This window comes from Ipomoea triloba, chromosome 3, assembly GCF_003576645.1.
Source record: "Ipomoea triloba cultivar NCNSP0323 chromosome 3, ASM357664v1".
NCBI lineage: Eukaryota > Viridiplantae > Streptophyta > Magnoliopsida > Solanales > Convolvulaceae > Ipomoea > Ipomoea triloba.
In genome coordinates, this window is record NC_044918.1 from 26360638 (window position 1) to 26375844 (window position 15207).

Below are 15207 nucleotides of genomic sequence, written 5' to 3' on the forward strand. Positions count from 1 at the left end.
AAGAGAGATATATATATTATATATATATATATATATATATATATATATATATATATATATATATATATGACATACACCCACACACATGAATTAATTTTTTTGTTTTTATAGGTTGCCGCCTAGAACCGCCTAGATACCGCCTAGGCGCCGCCTAGACCGCTTAGGCGCTACGCGCTAGTCTGATCTACCGCCCGACTAGCGCCTAGCACCTACTGCAACCATGAATACGGGGAATGCAAATGGAAGCTAGTCTACTAACTCCTAGCAATCTCTTGATTAGGAGAAAGATACCTAAAACACCTCATGAATTAGGCCCTAATTCACAAGACAACATACAAATTCATCCATTTCCAACAAGAAGCTATAATAAACACTAAATCACAAATCCAATTTGAGAATATGATTTCACACTAGCATGTAGCAATGGCTTCACAATTCAATCCCTAGAAGAAACTAGCCACCCATGCTAGTCATTATCAACATTCAATCAATTGAAAACAAGAATGAAATTGCAATAGAAAATGTAAATGATTACGAAATTGAAGTTGAATCTACAAAGGAAGATAAAAAACACCAAGGATTTGAGGTTTGTCAATCCTTTTGCGCCTAGGTTTCTTCAATCTCTTGAGAGAGTTCTAGAGTAGAGAGAGAAAATCTTGAAGTGTAATTGAAGTACAAATGAAATCTAATCAAAAGTCTCCTAAAATCTACTATAACTAGGCTATTTATACTCAATTTTCCCGGGCAAAGATGTAACCCCTCACCTATTCCAATAAGTCTAGGGTTCGAAAAATATTTTTTTAGGCTATGATATTCATGAGATGGTCACTCGATACTGCAAAAGGATTTTATAAGTAAGAATAGTTATTAATAAGCTGCGATCATACGCGGTCACGAACTGTAAAAATTTTAAGGATGTATATACAGTTCGAATTTCCCCTGGGAAATGGATTATTATGCATGATATGATTAAGCATGAAATTCCTACTAAGTTCAATTGAAATAAGACGAACTGTAAGAGTGAAATTTATTATGAACCTTCGTATTGCTGTATTTCGCGATATACCAGAAAATTGTCCGATTTTAGTGATTAATGACGGGATTATTTTTAGAATAATTTTGGTATTAAAATTTTCTCGAATTAAATTATATTCCTCCGAACTTTTATCTGATTTAACCCCTAACTGGCAAGGGAAGTCTTACTCTTTAAGATTTACCATGGAATTGTGACAAGTGTCACATTTATTTACCATGCAAGTAAAAATGGATTAATTAAATGGGATGAGTATGGATAAGTCTTACTAAGATGTGACTTAAGCTCCAAGTTTCCCCCATTCCTCCACCTTGGCCGAATTAATTAGAGAAGAAAGAGAGAGAAAGATTTCATCTTCATCCTTGTGTTCAAGGAGCTCCATAGCCATTTCCTTCACTAGTTCTTCCATACTAGGTAAAACTTTGATTTTATTCGGTTAAAAGGACTAGAATCCTTTCCTAGAACTTAATTTTAAGCTAAGAATTGTTGAAAATATTGTTATTATGGTGAACATTATTTAGGATCTTCGGTGGAAATTTGGAGGAGAGGATCACAACATTTTCTACGGTGTTAAAAGCTACTTGAAAGGTAAGGAATCCCTTAAGTCGGTTTAGTCACTTGAAAATGGACAATTGCTAGTGAACTATGAGACTAGGAGTTTTATGTGGAAATTATGTGTTAAGTTTGAGAATTTCTTAGTTAGCTCATGAGACTACTCTTTGAATTTTGGAAATTTTTGTATACATGTTCATAGCTAGTATATGCATGTATATGTTATATTTATATCCATATGGAAATATTGGAAAATCAAGTCGTTACCACACCGTTTTCGCTGCCCAAAACTGGCAGAATTTCAGGGACGCGATCCTGGACGCGCGTCCACAGCGCGTCCGTCGGGCGTCCAGTAGGCGGAACCAGGCAGAACAACCGGACGCGGTACCGGACGCGCGCGTCCGTCGTGCGTCCGGTGGTGTGGACATCAGCGCGTCCAATGTGCACGGATCTGTTTTCGACTGAATTTTCTTCTGAAATTTTTTCTCCTGCATGATATAATGTTTGAAAGGCCTACGGGCAACTGAGTTCAATTTTTGAAAGAACAAACATTGTTTTGGAAGTTATGTACATCAATTTGGAAGGAAAATCTTGTTTTTAAGAAACAAATATAACCCTTGTCACTTGAGGAATTTATGTGAAAAAGCCATTGGTAAATGTGAATATTTTGGAAACATATTTTAAAAGAAATAGTCATTTTGAGACATTATGTGAAAACGCTATTTGAATCTAGGAAAGAAAGAATGTTTTGAAAACCTTAGTTTCTGGATAAGTTGTGGAGGACTTGATTAACCCACGGGAGGGCTTAATTGCCATAGCCCAGCGGTTGTTTACAAGATTGACCTACGGGAGGGCTTAAATGCCATAGCTCGAGGTTGTTGAGATGATTGACCTACGGGAGGGCTTAAATGCCATGGCCCGAGGTTGTTGAGATGATTGACATACGGGAGGGCTTAAATGCCATGGCCCGAGGTTGTTGAGATGATTGACCTACGGGAGGGCTTGAATGCCATGGCCCGAGGCTGTTGAGATGATTGACCTACGGGAGGGCTTAAATGCCATGGCCCGGAGTTGGAAGAAGGGAGGTTAAGAAAACACTCCGAAAAGGCCTCACGCTTACCCAGGGGGAAACTAAGTGAATTTCAACTATGAAAGTTTAGTTACTCGGGGAAACTAAGTGAATTTCAACTATGAAAGTTTAGTTACTCCGGGAAACTAAGTGAATTTCAACTATGAAAGTTTAGTTACTCCGTAACTATGCTGAAGAACAAAATGTGACGAATTTTGAGCACTGAAATGTGCTGCCGAACTCTCTCTCTTTTGAGATAAAAATGATGTAAATTCCTGGAGATGACAAGTTTTGCAAACTTGTATGAAAGACGGAAAAGTGATTTTGAGTGGCAGCTATGCCATTATTTTTTTAATTGAGAAAAGTTTTATATGTCGATTCAACTCATATACTCTACTATACTTTCTCCTGTTGATAATCTGGTTGCAGGTAGATTTTCAACTCATGGGTAAAACTTTACAGCTTTCAAATTATTATATTTCCAAAACCTTTGTTTACTTTTGAGTGACAATGGATTTCCTTAGTTAGCCGTCGTGCTAACTACACTTCATTGTGTCCCTTATCAGATGCAGTCTAGCGCGGGCTCTTGCAGCCCAGGGAACTCTGGTGGTTCATCAGAGTTCATGTTCCCCATAATAGATTATGATGATTATGTGCAGTACCTGGCGGGTGACGACCCGTATACTCCCGGCTTCGCTCCTGACCCTCCAGCTCCGGCTTATGCTCCTGATCCTGTTCCTGCTCATGTTCACCCAGTTGTACCTGTCTGTTCTCCTGCTCCCAATAGTCCATTGAGTTTCATTGATGCTATTCAGGCGAGTTATGGGTTCTACCCCATCGAGGTTTTAGCGGGGAGCGACCCTCTTGAGTTCGTTGTTCACTACCCTTATCCGTGGGACCCTAGTCCCCCGGATAGTTTTGACGAGTGGATGATGGTAAACACCCCATGTAATTTCCTAGATCATATTACCTGGTTTGAGGGCGAGTGGCACCTTGTTTGGGGAACCTATACCGGCCCAGTGTACCACCCACTAGAGTAGGTTGTGTCTCAGGGAAGGAGTCAAAACTGACCTTTTTGTGTAAATACCTTTTTGTAGCCATGGTAGTTCCAAGTTGGCTAGTAAGGTCGGGAATAACCCAAACTCTTGTTCTAATGGGCCGTAAGAAAACTCTTGTATATATTGGTAGCTAGTATAGCTACCCTTTTGCTGCTAATATATATATATATATATATATATATATATATATATATATATATATATATATATATATATATATATATATATATATATGAAGTTATGATGGGTAATGACGACATGAAACAGTTTCCTTGTCTTCAGCCTGTGCATCTAGAGTGAACTCTATTTGGATTTGATTGGGTTCAGTCTAGGTGTGGCGGTAACTACTCCGGATGTATGGTATAGCCGAGCCGGGGTGTTACAAGTTGGTATCAGAGCCCTGTTTCAAGTCAGAACCCTTAGTCAGCCCTCTTTTCGAGTTAGCTCTAGTTTCGAGTTAACCAAGTTTCGAAATCAGCTTAGGTTCGTTAAAACCGACCTAAGTCATTGTTACAGCTCGATGAGTATAAGCTTCGGAGCAGAGCTGGAACGGAAGCCAGGTAGCGTAAGAAGGGGGTATTTCACTTCTACTCTACAGAATCTCACGATTCTGGTTGTTGAATAGTATGATCAATACTTGTGATTTCCTGCATGTGATTGCTTAGGATTATTGTGAGTAAGCTTGCTAGCGTAATGCATTAATTATCATTATGCTATGATTGAAACCCTTGCTTAGAGGGTATAATAAAGTGAATGCTAGGAAGTGTCGTATAGGACTTGAGTAGGTGTTATACTGACTGCCTAACTAGCTAATTCCGTAAGAACTTTTATACCTCGGGTATTAATTTGGAACTATCGTCCAGTGAAAATGCCGCCGAGACGAAATGCGCCTGCTGGTAACGACGATAATATCTCTGCAATAGATCGTATGGCCCAAGCGATGGAACGAATGGCTGAGTTTATGCTAGCTCAGCAAGCCCAGAACCAAAACCAAGGGCAGCCACGGGTAGATTTTGCTAAGGCAATAGCAAACCGGCAACCACCGTATTACGTTGGAGAAAAAGATCCAGTGATTTTGGAGGAATGGACCCGAACGTTCGACAAATTGCTTAACGCAGTGAATTGTCCTGCGAATCAACGAGTACCTTCCGCGGTCTATTACCTGACGAAAGCCGCAGACAATTGGTGGACAATAGTTGGACCTGACCTCCTGCAAGACCCAGCGTTTGGTTGGGAGGAATTTAAAGTGGAATTGAGAGAACAATTCTACACCGAGCGTATTAAAGGGATTAAATGCGAGGAGTTTCTACGACTAAAGCAAAAGGGAGCAACTATCCAAGAATACCATGATAATTATGTGGAGTTGATGCGTTTCGCTCAAGAGATTGTGCCTGATGAGGCAAGTAAGGCACGAAGATTTGTTCGAGGATTGGATTGGGATGTGAGAAGGGCAATTGCACCATTCATGTGCTCTACTCTGAAAGAGGCGTACGATAGAGCCTCGGATCATTACTCTACTCTGAAAGAGGCGTACGATAGAGCCTCGGATCATTATCAGGTGTACTTGGAGGCGTACGATAGAGCCTCGGATCATTATCAGGTGTACTTGGACCAACAGGAAGTTTACGGCCGAAGTAAAAGGAAGGCTGATGATAAATCACGGAAGTTTCCGTCGGGAAACAAGAAAGCTAACCAAGGTAGCTTTAACCCAATACGAGGAAGAGGAAGGGAAGGAATCAATCAGGGGAACCTTCCTGCTTGCCGAAGGTGTGGAAGGAATCATCCCGGAGAAAATTGTCAAGGGATGAAACTTAAGTGCTTTAAGTGTGGTCTCTTTGGACACAAGTCCTTTGAGTGCCAAAGTCAGTTAGACAGTCCCCAAAAACCCCTACAGAATGTAAGCTAAGGGAGAAGATTTAATGGGAATGCCGGCCAGAAGCCCGCAGGGGCAGAAGATAAAAGGACCAACTCCAGTCAGTGAATTTGGGAAGATCAACAAACGTCACGTTTGGTCCCAACCACAAAGGAAAGCAAGTGATGGGAGAAAGCAGCGCGGAGAAGCAAGGCAGGATTTACGTCGTCAATAGCGCTCAGGCTCAGGCTAGCGACGCCGTAACTGGTACATTCCCCATAAACTCAGTGCTTGGATTAGTACTATTTGATACGGGGGCTACCAATTCATTTATATCATCTGCATTTGCTGATAAACTGAAGTTAAGGCCTACTGCTAGATTAGATCTAAATGTCACAACGGCCTCGGGAGTAGTAGTAGCCGGTAGAGATAGTTATGACAACGTTGCTATAGAAATAACGGGATTTAACTGTCCCGAAAACCTCGTTCGTTTTGAACTTGAGGGCATCGATGTAGTCCTCGGGATGGATTGGTTGGATAAGTATAAAGGTCGGATCGTGTGTAATGAGCGAAAGGTTGTCCTACGAGGACCAAAGGGAATGAGAATATCCTACCGAGGAATTGGCAAGCAACCCGACTCAAGGTTGTTGACGACGCAGAAATTGAATAAGTTCTTGCACTAGGGATGCGAAGTGTATCTTTGTTTGGTGCAAGATGCTGAAGTAGAAGAACTTGAGATTGATCGAATCCCAGTTGTACGCGAATTTCCTGACGTATTCCCCGACGATCTCACGGAAATGCCACTGGAAAGGGAAGTGGAATTCACCATCGACCTCATACCAGGAACCTCACCTATCTCGAAAGCGCCTTACCGAATGGCACCTAAAGAGATGGAGGAGCTGAAGGCACAATTGGCGGAATTATTGGAGAAGGGATTTATTAGGCCAAGCGTATCGCCTTGGGGCGCACCGGTCCTGTTCGTTAAGAAGAAGGATGGGAGTCTTAGACTGTGTATCGATTATAGGGAACTCAATTGAGTCACAGTAAAGAAAAAGTACCCGTTGCCCAGGATCGATGATCTATTTGATCAGTTGAAAGGAGCGGGCGTATTCTCGAAGATTGACTTACGGTCAAGATATCACCAAGTGCGAGTCGCGAAGGAGAATGTGCCTAAAACGGCATTTCGGACGAGATACGGGCACTATGAATTCACGGTCATGCCATTTGGAGTGACTAACGCCCCAGGAACCTTTATGGACTTGATGAATCGAATTTTCCTTCCGTACTTGGATAAATTCGTCGTCGCCTTCACAGATGACATCTTGGTCTACTCTAAGACACCGGAGGAACATGAGGAACATCTCAGGACAGTGTTACAGACACTAAGGGAAAGAAAACTTTTCGCAAAGTTTTCAAAATGCGAATTTTGGAAGAGAGAAGTCGCATTTCTTGGACACGTAATCACCAAGGAAGGAATAGCGGTAGACCCAGCCAAGATACGAGCTGTAATTGAATGGGAAGTACCCAAATCAGTTACGAAAGTCCGTAGTTTCTTAGGTTTGGCGGGATATTACCAAAGATTTGTTCAGGACTTCTTGAAGATAGCAAGACCATTGACAAACCAGCTCAAAAAGACGACCAAGTATAGTTGGAACGAAGAATGCGAGCAGGCATTCCAGGAACTTAAGAAGAGATTGACAACTGCTCCAGTGTTGACCTTACCTGTTGGAACGGAAGGTTATGAGTTGTACACTGATGCGTCCCACAAAGGACTAGGATGCGTCTTGATGCAAGATGGAAGGGTAATAACTTATGCTTCTCGTCAATTAAAACCTCATGAAGCTAACTACCCGACACATGACTTAGAACTAGCAGCCGTGGTATTCGCTCTCAAAATTTGGCGACACTACCTCTATGGAGTCTCATGCAAAATTTATACGGACCACAAGAGTTTAAAGTATATTTTTACTCAGAGAGATGTCAATTTAAGGCAAAGGAGATGGTTGGAGTTGATTAAAGATTATGACTTGGAAATTCAATACCAAGAGGGTAAAGAAAACAAGGTAGCTGATGCCTTGAGTCGGAAAACAAACCATGCTCTTTGGATATTACCCGAGCAATTATGCAAGGATTTTCAAGGACTCAATCTAGAAATAAAGATGTGTGGTCAGGTGGAACAAGAAATGAAATTATATTACATGTCGGCTACTCCAACCCTGTTTGAGGAAATCAAACAAGCACAAGGAGATGACAATTGGGTAGGGAGCATCAAGGAGAAGATGGTTGATGGAAAACATGGTCCATTTGAATTACACCCGGATGGGAGTGTAAGATTCTAAGGTAGGTGGATAATACCTAAAGGGTGTAAGAAGATAATGGAGCAATTAATGAAGGAAGGTCATTACACACCCTATTCAGTTCATCCTGGTGGGGATAAATTGTATAAGGATTTGAAACAAAACTTCTGGTGGTCGGGCATGAAGAAGGATGTAGCTGAATTTGTGGCTAGATGTTTGAACTGTCAAAAGGTCAAGGCGGAAAGAAGTAAACCAAAGGGATTACTGCAGCCATTAGAGATTCCGCAGTGGAAATGAGACTCAATCTCTATGGATTTTGTAAGAGGATTGCCTAGAACCAAGTCCGGAAACGATCAAGTGTGGGTCATTGTCGATCGACTGACCAAAATAGCTAGGTTCATTCCAATGAACAAAACATGGTCAATGGAAAAATTGGCGAGAACCTATATTAAACACGTGGTTAAACATCACGGAGTAGCGCAAGATATCGTTTCGGACAGAGACTCACGATTTCTGTCACATTTTTGGGAAGCGTTGCAAATGGCAATGGGCACTCAGCTCAAATTCAGTACAGCTTTTCACCCTGCCACTGATGGCCAAACGGAACGAACAATACAAACGTTGGAAGATATGCTCAGAGGTTGCGTGCTTGACTTTCAGGGTTCATGGGACGAGCAGTTGGATCTAATAGAATTTTCCTATAACAACAGCTACCATGCGAGTATAGGAATGACTCCTTATGAGGCATTATATGGGCGAAAATGTCGAAGTCCTTTGTGTTGGAGCGACAAGAGCGATGTCGTTATACTTGGACCTCAGTACCTACAAGAGACTGCTGAGGCAATCAAGGTAATTCGAGAAAGGATGAAGGTCGCGCAGGATCGACAAAAGTCGTATGCCGATTTGAAGCAACAATTCACCGAATATCAAGTTGGGGAGAAGGTATTACTGAAAGTCTCACCCACTAAAGGAGTCCGAAGATTTGGAAAGAAAGGAAAGTTGAGTCCTCGTTATATAGGACCTTATGAAATTCTGGAAAGGATAGAAAATTTAGCCTATCGACTGGCCCTGCCGATTGAGCTTGATAAGGTACATAACGTATTTCATGTTTCTCAACTTAAGCGGTATGTACCTGAAACATCCCATGTATTGGAACCTAAGGAATTGGAAATGGATGATTCGTTAGTATACGAAGAAAGACCAATTCGAATCTTGGACTCTAAAACCCGAGATACAAGGAGGAAATCAGTCAAAATGATCAAAGTCCAATGGTCGAATCACAGCCCAGAGGAAGCTACGTGGGAATTGGAAAGCGTTATGATAGAACTGTTGGTCCCAAGGGGATGGGGTACAAGTCTAGAGGGGGGGGGGGTGAATAGACTTGTATAAGATTTTGCAAATCTTTTCAACCTCTCGTGTGTATTGAACTTAGGATGTTTAGGTTCGATACCTCACGAGGTGAAGACAAAGTTTTATGCGCAGCGGAAATGTTATCCCCTTTTAGTTAGCACGAGTTTGAGTTAGTTCGAGAAGTGCGTTTATATGCAGTGCAATCGAGAGGTTAGCGAGAGATAAAAACAGTAAGTAAATGCAAGAGAGATTTTTAAGTGGTTCGGCCAACCCGCCTACGTCCACTCTTCTTCCAGAAACTCCCTGGAAGGATTGCACTAAAAACTTCCCTTTTTAGTACAATATCGAGCGCTTGAGCTTTGATCACGAAGCCCGCCTCAAGCCTCAGGTTTTTCGCCCCGCTTCTTGTTACTCCACCTCTCGAGCACTTGACCTTTGATCACCAAGCCCGCGTCAAGCCTCAGGATCTTCACAAGACAGCTCCCAGGTTACTCCGCCTCTCCAAGGTCTTTCTCCCCGCTTCCAGCTACTCCACCTCTCGAGCACTTGACCTTTGATCACCAAGCCCGCGTCAAGCCTCAGGTTTCTTTCACTCGGACAGCTGCCAGGTTACTCCACCTCTCTTGCTTAATCCAAAGCAAGGTGTTTTTGGTTGTCACAGTTGAATGTAACAGACTCCAATCTGACCACAAGCTATCGTTGAATCAACTTCGATGTAGAGCAGCTTCGGTCACCTTCTGGATGTATAACAGTTTAAGCTTTGTAACTCTCTTGAAACACTAAGATGTGTTTTCTCGCTGTTTTGAATATCAGGATGATATTCCAAGTTAAGCACTTGCACTTGAACGTTTTAGACAGACACTTCTTAAGAATTTCGAACTTGTTTTCCCTGAACTTTTTAACTCCTTCACTATCCCCTCTTTCTTCTGTGTCTTTACGTCCTTATATATGAGAGTAGAGGAATAATTCCGTTGGAGGGAAAATTATTCCGTTTGAAATTTGTCTCCCATGCTGATCATGGGTCTTGCGTATTTTCAGCATATTTCATGGAGGGTGATCTTGTAACTTGAACCTCTTTGTCTTGTAGTGAATATTCCATAGTTCACTTTCTTGAGTCCATGCTCCACTTTCGTCTTTTGGTAAAAGTTACTCTTTTTATATTCCCATTATTCCTTGTTTGTAGGGAATCAGATCACTTCAGCATTGGTGCACCTTTTGACTGTTTGTGGTGGAAATCTGACGTGTCATCCATTTCCGCCCATTTTGAAATCTTCACGTTCGGCACCTCTTCATTATTCTATCTCCATGATATTCTTCTTTTCCAAACTTTAAGTATGCTTCCTGACCGTCATTCAGCTTTGTTGGAGAATTGTTAGTGTATCGAGACCAAGGTTGATATCTTGATTGCTTAATGTCTCGAACTCAAATATCGAGAGGTCTATCTCTCGAACTCTGTTTATGTCTCGAACTGGATACCTATATCGAGAGGTCCTACCTCTCGAACTCTGCTTATGTCTCGAGACTTAGTTGATGTCTCGCAGACCCTTATTCCTCCAGTGTTGTCCCATGCTTTCTTCTGATCTGTCTATATGATTACAACACACGAGACTTCTAAGATGTTCAAACAAATTTACCTCAAGCTTAAATATTTTCCGAGTTGAGCTCAAAGTTACCCGGTTGTATTTTCGCTCTTGGTTTACTTGTCGAACTTACAGCGTTTTGCCTATGTATCGAGACTTGGGGATTTCTACTTAACAGTTGGTATCATCAAAACCTATTACATGATGTTCCTAACAATTTCCCCCTTTTTGATGATGCCAACACTTATACTTACTCTATATGGCTGATTTGATAGAAAGAATTAACATAGATTTTATTTTTCAGCGCATATGGTAAGTTTGACAAAATACTCTACTAAACCATGAATAATATAACTCACGCAACACCCCCAGCAAAAGATATATATGATTATAAGAAGGGAATGTTTACAAAGTAGAGTTTAGTAGACAAGATTGAAAGAAATAAGACCAAGAACAACATAGATATCAATACATTGAAATAAGATGGAGTTTGGACCACGAGAGCTTACTTCTTGTTGGCTTTTCTTTGAGTTTGGACCACGAGAGCTTACTTCTTGTTGGCTTTTCTTTTCTTGTTAATGGCTTCTCGTGTCTTGATGGGATCTTTCGGATTTACCAGGCTTAAATATTCATCTGTGACATCTAGATGCCTGTAGTTTCTGTAAGCTTCCCCCACGAACTCACCATCAACTACTCCATCTTTCCACCAAGCAATGCATTCTTCTGGAGACATATTGCTGTGTGTAGATATCCCAGTGATTTTCAGAAGCTTGAATATCTCCAGAGTCAGAATTTGTTCAGTGTCTTCTCTGTTCCCAAACTTAAAGTTTGTCATGAGAAGGTCTATCTTCCTTTCTTCTTCTGACTGTTGTTCTTGTCTTTTTCTTCTTCTTTCTCTGTCCTCTTCTCTCCTTCTCTCCATTTCCAGTGTACGCTGGACCCTTAGGTTTTCTGCCTGTTTAGCATCCTCCACTGCTTTGCTCATGATTCTTGGTATTTTTGGAGGTGGTCCAGCTGGTTCACTTGCTGCCCTTTTCTTGCCCGTTGTATCCCCCTTCTTTTTCCCTTTATTTTCCCCCTTGTTGGCATCATCAGCACGGGAGAGGAGGGTGGACATACCTTCGAAGATTGCTTGAAGTTGGGCAGGGACTTGGTTCGACAGGTCATCGAGTATGGCCTTCATCACATCCTGTCGAACTTCACTGGAATATTGGAAGGCTCGCAGCTCTGCTCGCATCTCGGCTAATTCAGCCCTCGCACTTGCGGCCTCTGCTCGAGCTACAGCGGCTTCATCAGTGGCTTTCCGTGCTGCATCCTCAGCCCATATCGCCTGTTCGAGAAGTTCGGCATGACGGCCTTGGGATTCACTTGTGCCAGCAGCAGGCATTGCAGCATTGCGGACCACAGCGAGTATTCTTTCGAGCTGAGCCATCTTCTGAGATTGATCAGCCATGAATTGACGCACTTCGCCAATGAAGACTTCTTCGGCCTGTTGATCATAGTCAGAAGTAGGAGATGAGGATCGAGATGTACCTTTTGTCGGAGGGGACTTGGGTGCTTCCAGATTTCCACCCATGACTTGCAATTGCGAGTCCACCTCTCGATTTATTGTCTGAGGAGCCACAGGGACACAGGGTTCAGAGCTCGAAGGTAGCTCCATGTCAGGTGCTTCCCGGTTTCCACCTGAGGGATGGATCACTTCTTGCTCCTCACCTCTCGAACCTGGAGCCTCAGCTTCAGCAGCTGTGGAAATAGGATCAGCCAGAGAGGGTTCTTCGGTATTGGACGCTTCCCTGTTTCCATCCAATAGAGATTCCCCCTCAGCATCACTTCTCGAACCAGTGCTGGGAACTTTGTCATCTGCTGGTGAGGTTGGAGACAAAGTGTCGACAGGTGCTTCCCGGTTTCCACCTTCGATGGTATCATCAGTACTCCTCGAACCAGCAGGACTTGGGGCAATCTGCTCTAAGTACTCATTGGACTGCATTTCAGTCTGCTCCGATGAGTCTGGAATGATAATTATTTCAGGAGCAGTAGGAAAACCTGGCAGTGTGAGCAACGGAACTTCACCCTCTCGAATTGTCTGTGCTTCATCTGTAGTGATCGAGGGTGTGGACGCAGGTGGTGGCAAAAGTAGAACAGTGTTGGGTGCCACTCGAAGTGCTTCAGAGGTCTCGGATTCGCCTCTCGAGGCTTCTACCTGTTCGTCCAGAGTAGAGTTACTGACTTGGGACAGTGGGATTGCGGCTGTTGCGATGTCATCGTGAGCAACCCCAGAGGTCTCTCCTGGACCTCTCGTGAATTCAACATTCTGTCCCAGGGAGATGGCAGTGGCGAGCCTGATATCTTCTCGAAATCGAGCTTCTGTTTCAGGATCTTCTTCAGGCTCAGCTTCAACTTCTGGTGCTTCAACTGCTATGCTCTTCCCTTTATCAGTTCTTCCACTGTTCAGCTTCATTACTCGTGTTTCGTGGGCAAGATCCATCAGTTGTTGAGCTGGGATCTCGGAGATGCCCAACCATTGGAGTGCAAACTGCTCTTCTGCCTCCATTTCAGCTGCTTGGGCCATCAGTTGAGTGAAAGGACTGGTTCTCCAGTTGATCCACCTGATCACCCTGGAGAAGTCATCAAGAGTGGGTGCTTCTACTGCCAACTGAGTGGAAACTTCTTCATATAAGTCATCCCGCCCATCAGAGATGATTTCAGTGGCAGAAATTGCTTCGTCTATCTGAACTGTGATCTCTCGACTATGCTCCAAGAGATCATCTCCCACCCTGACTGTGTAGTCTGTCTCTCGAACCATCTCACGTGGTTCTTCTGCACCCCCTTGTACTAGATCACCGATCCCAGTACCTTCAACCTCTCGAGCAATCTCTCGAGATAAACCAACAGAGTCAACATCTCCCTCAGCATCATCGCCAGCGTGCAGACCGACAGAGAAAGCTGCTGACAGGGACCTGGTAGGGGGTACTCTCTCAACCTCAGTGGCCAGTGTAGCCTGAGGTTCCCCCTGGGCTTGTGCCCTGTCCTCAAATGGTACTTGAACAACAGAGGGTGTTACCTCTCGGATCTGGGTGACAACAGCAGTTTTGGCTTTCTTAGCCCTCTTTGGCAGATGAACCCTTTGTTTCAGTACATCGAGAGGTTCATCATCAGAATTCTTTTCCTCGGTTTGGCCTTTCCTTTTGCCCCTTCCTTTTGGCTGTGAGTGAGAAGGTGCAGCCTTAACACCTTTAGTTTTGGGGACTAGAGATTTCGTCCTACCCATATAGGTATTTCGATGAATCTCTTTTCCCTCCCTCAGTTCGAAGCCCTTCAGGCTTAGAAGAAATTGCACAACAAAGCCGAAACCAACCTTTTTACTGATCGACAGGTTGGCGTTGGAGACTGAGCGCATCACTTGCTGTTGGAGGAAGTTGAAGATAATATGTGCCCAGTCCAGCTTGTTGTTGTTCCAAATGGCATGGAGGATTTTGAGGAGGTCTAGACTAACCTCGTCAGTTCCGGACACCTTGCCGAGCACAAACTTCATGATTAGGTCGGCAGCGAGAGCAAACCTCTCCTTTAGGTGGTACTTGCGGAGGGCAGAGGTTGCTCTGGGTGGTGCAGTCGCTAGTCGGATTTTCTCCCAGAAGGCTTGCTTGTCCAAGTCGTAATCCGATAGATGCTTGACTGCTTCCTCCGATGACGCGAAATCAAATGCCGCTCTTAGGTCACCTACAGATGTTGTGATGGGAAAATCATTAAAGCGGCTTTCGATTTTACCCTTCGTGACCTTGGCATTTGCGAACCATTCTGTGAAGTCGAGGGGGTGAACGGTCCCGTAGTCGTGCGTCATGTATTTCATCAGTCCTGCTTTCTCAAACTTCTTCAGGACTTTTTCCGCCATTTTTGGATTAGGGGAGTTGGTGATGAAGCCATTTCTGTCAAGGATACTCCCCGCCTTGACTTGTTTGATCTGAGAGCGAATGTGTAGCAACTCCCTCTGATATGCGTCGGAAGATGAGGTTGATGTAGAGGATTCGGACGCCATTGATGAAGGTTAGATGTTTTGGAGGGAATGTGTATTGCGTTTAGGATTTGGGGATTTTGGGTAAACGGTTTTAGCTTGAATCCGGGTAAAGAGGAAGGATTTGGCTTTTATATCGTGTGGATTCGGGTTGGATATATGGGTAGGGTTGAGAGCTTGACCCAAGGAAGGATACCGGTTTTCTTTAAAGAAGTAAAAGGTCAGAAATACCCCTAGTAACGGTCAGCGTATATGAAAAAAAAGGGTATTTTTGGTAATTTAACAGAACGGTTTTAGGTTCAGGATAGTGGGGTATTAAAGAATAGTAACTATATGAGCATGCTCCCACTTATCAAGATAATTCCCTTAAGTGCGGAAAACCGTCAGTAACCGATGACCACGTGGCT

The 15207-nt window shown here is 43.3% G+C and overlaps 1 protein-coding gene across 1 annotated transcript; it reads left to right on the forward strand.

Annotated features, from left to right (window-relative positions):
* Nucleotides 1-4580: 4580 nt before the first annotated feature.
* LOC116013143 lies at nt 4581-5618 on the forward strand. Its single transcript, XM_031252796.1, has one exon. It carries the CDS (start codon nt 4581-4583, stop codon nt 5616-5618), a length of 1038 nt encoding a protein of 345 aa, XP_031108656.1.
* Nucleotides 5619-15207: the final 9589 nt, after the last annotated feature.

What these genes read in the sequence shown, in the direction of transcription:
- LOC116013143 (XM_031252796.1), top strand. Translation starts at nt 4,581, where the DNA reads ATGCCGCCGAGACGAAATGCGCCTGCTGGTAACGACGATAATATCTCT.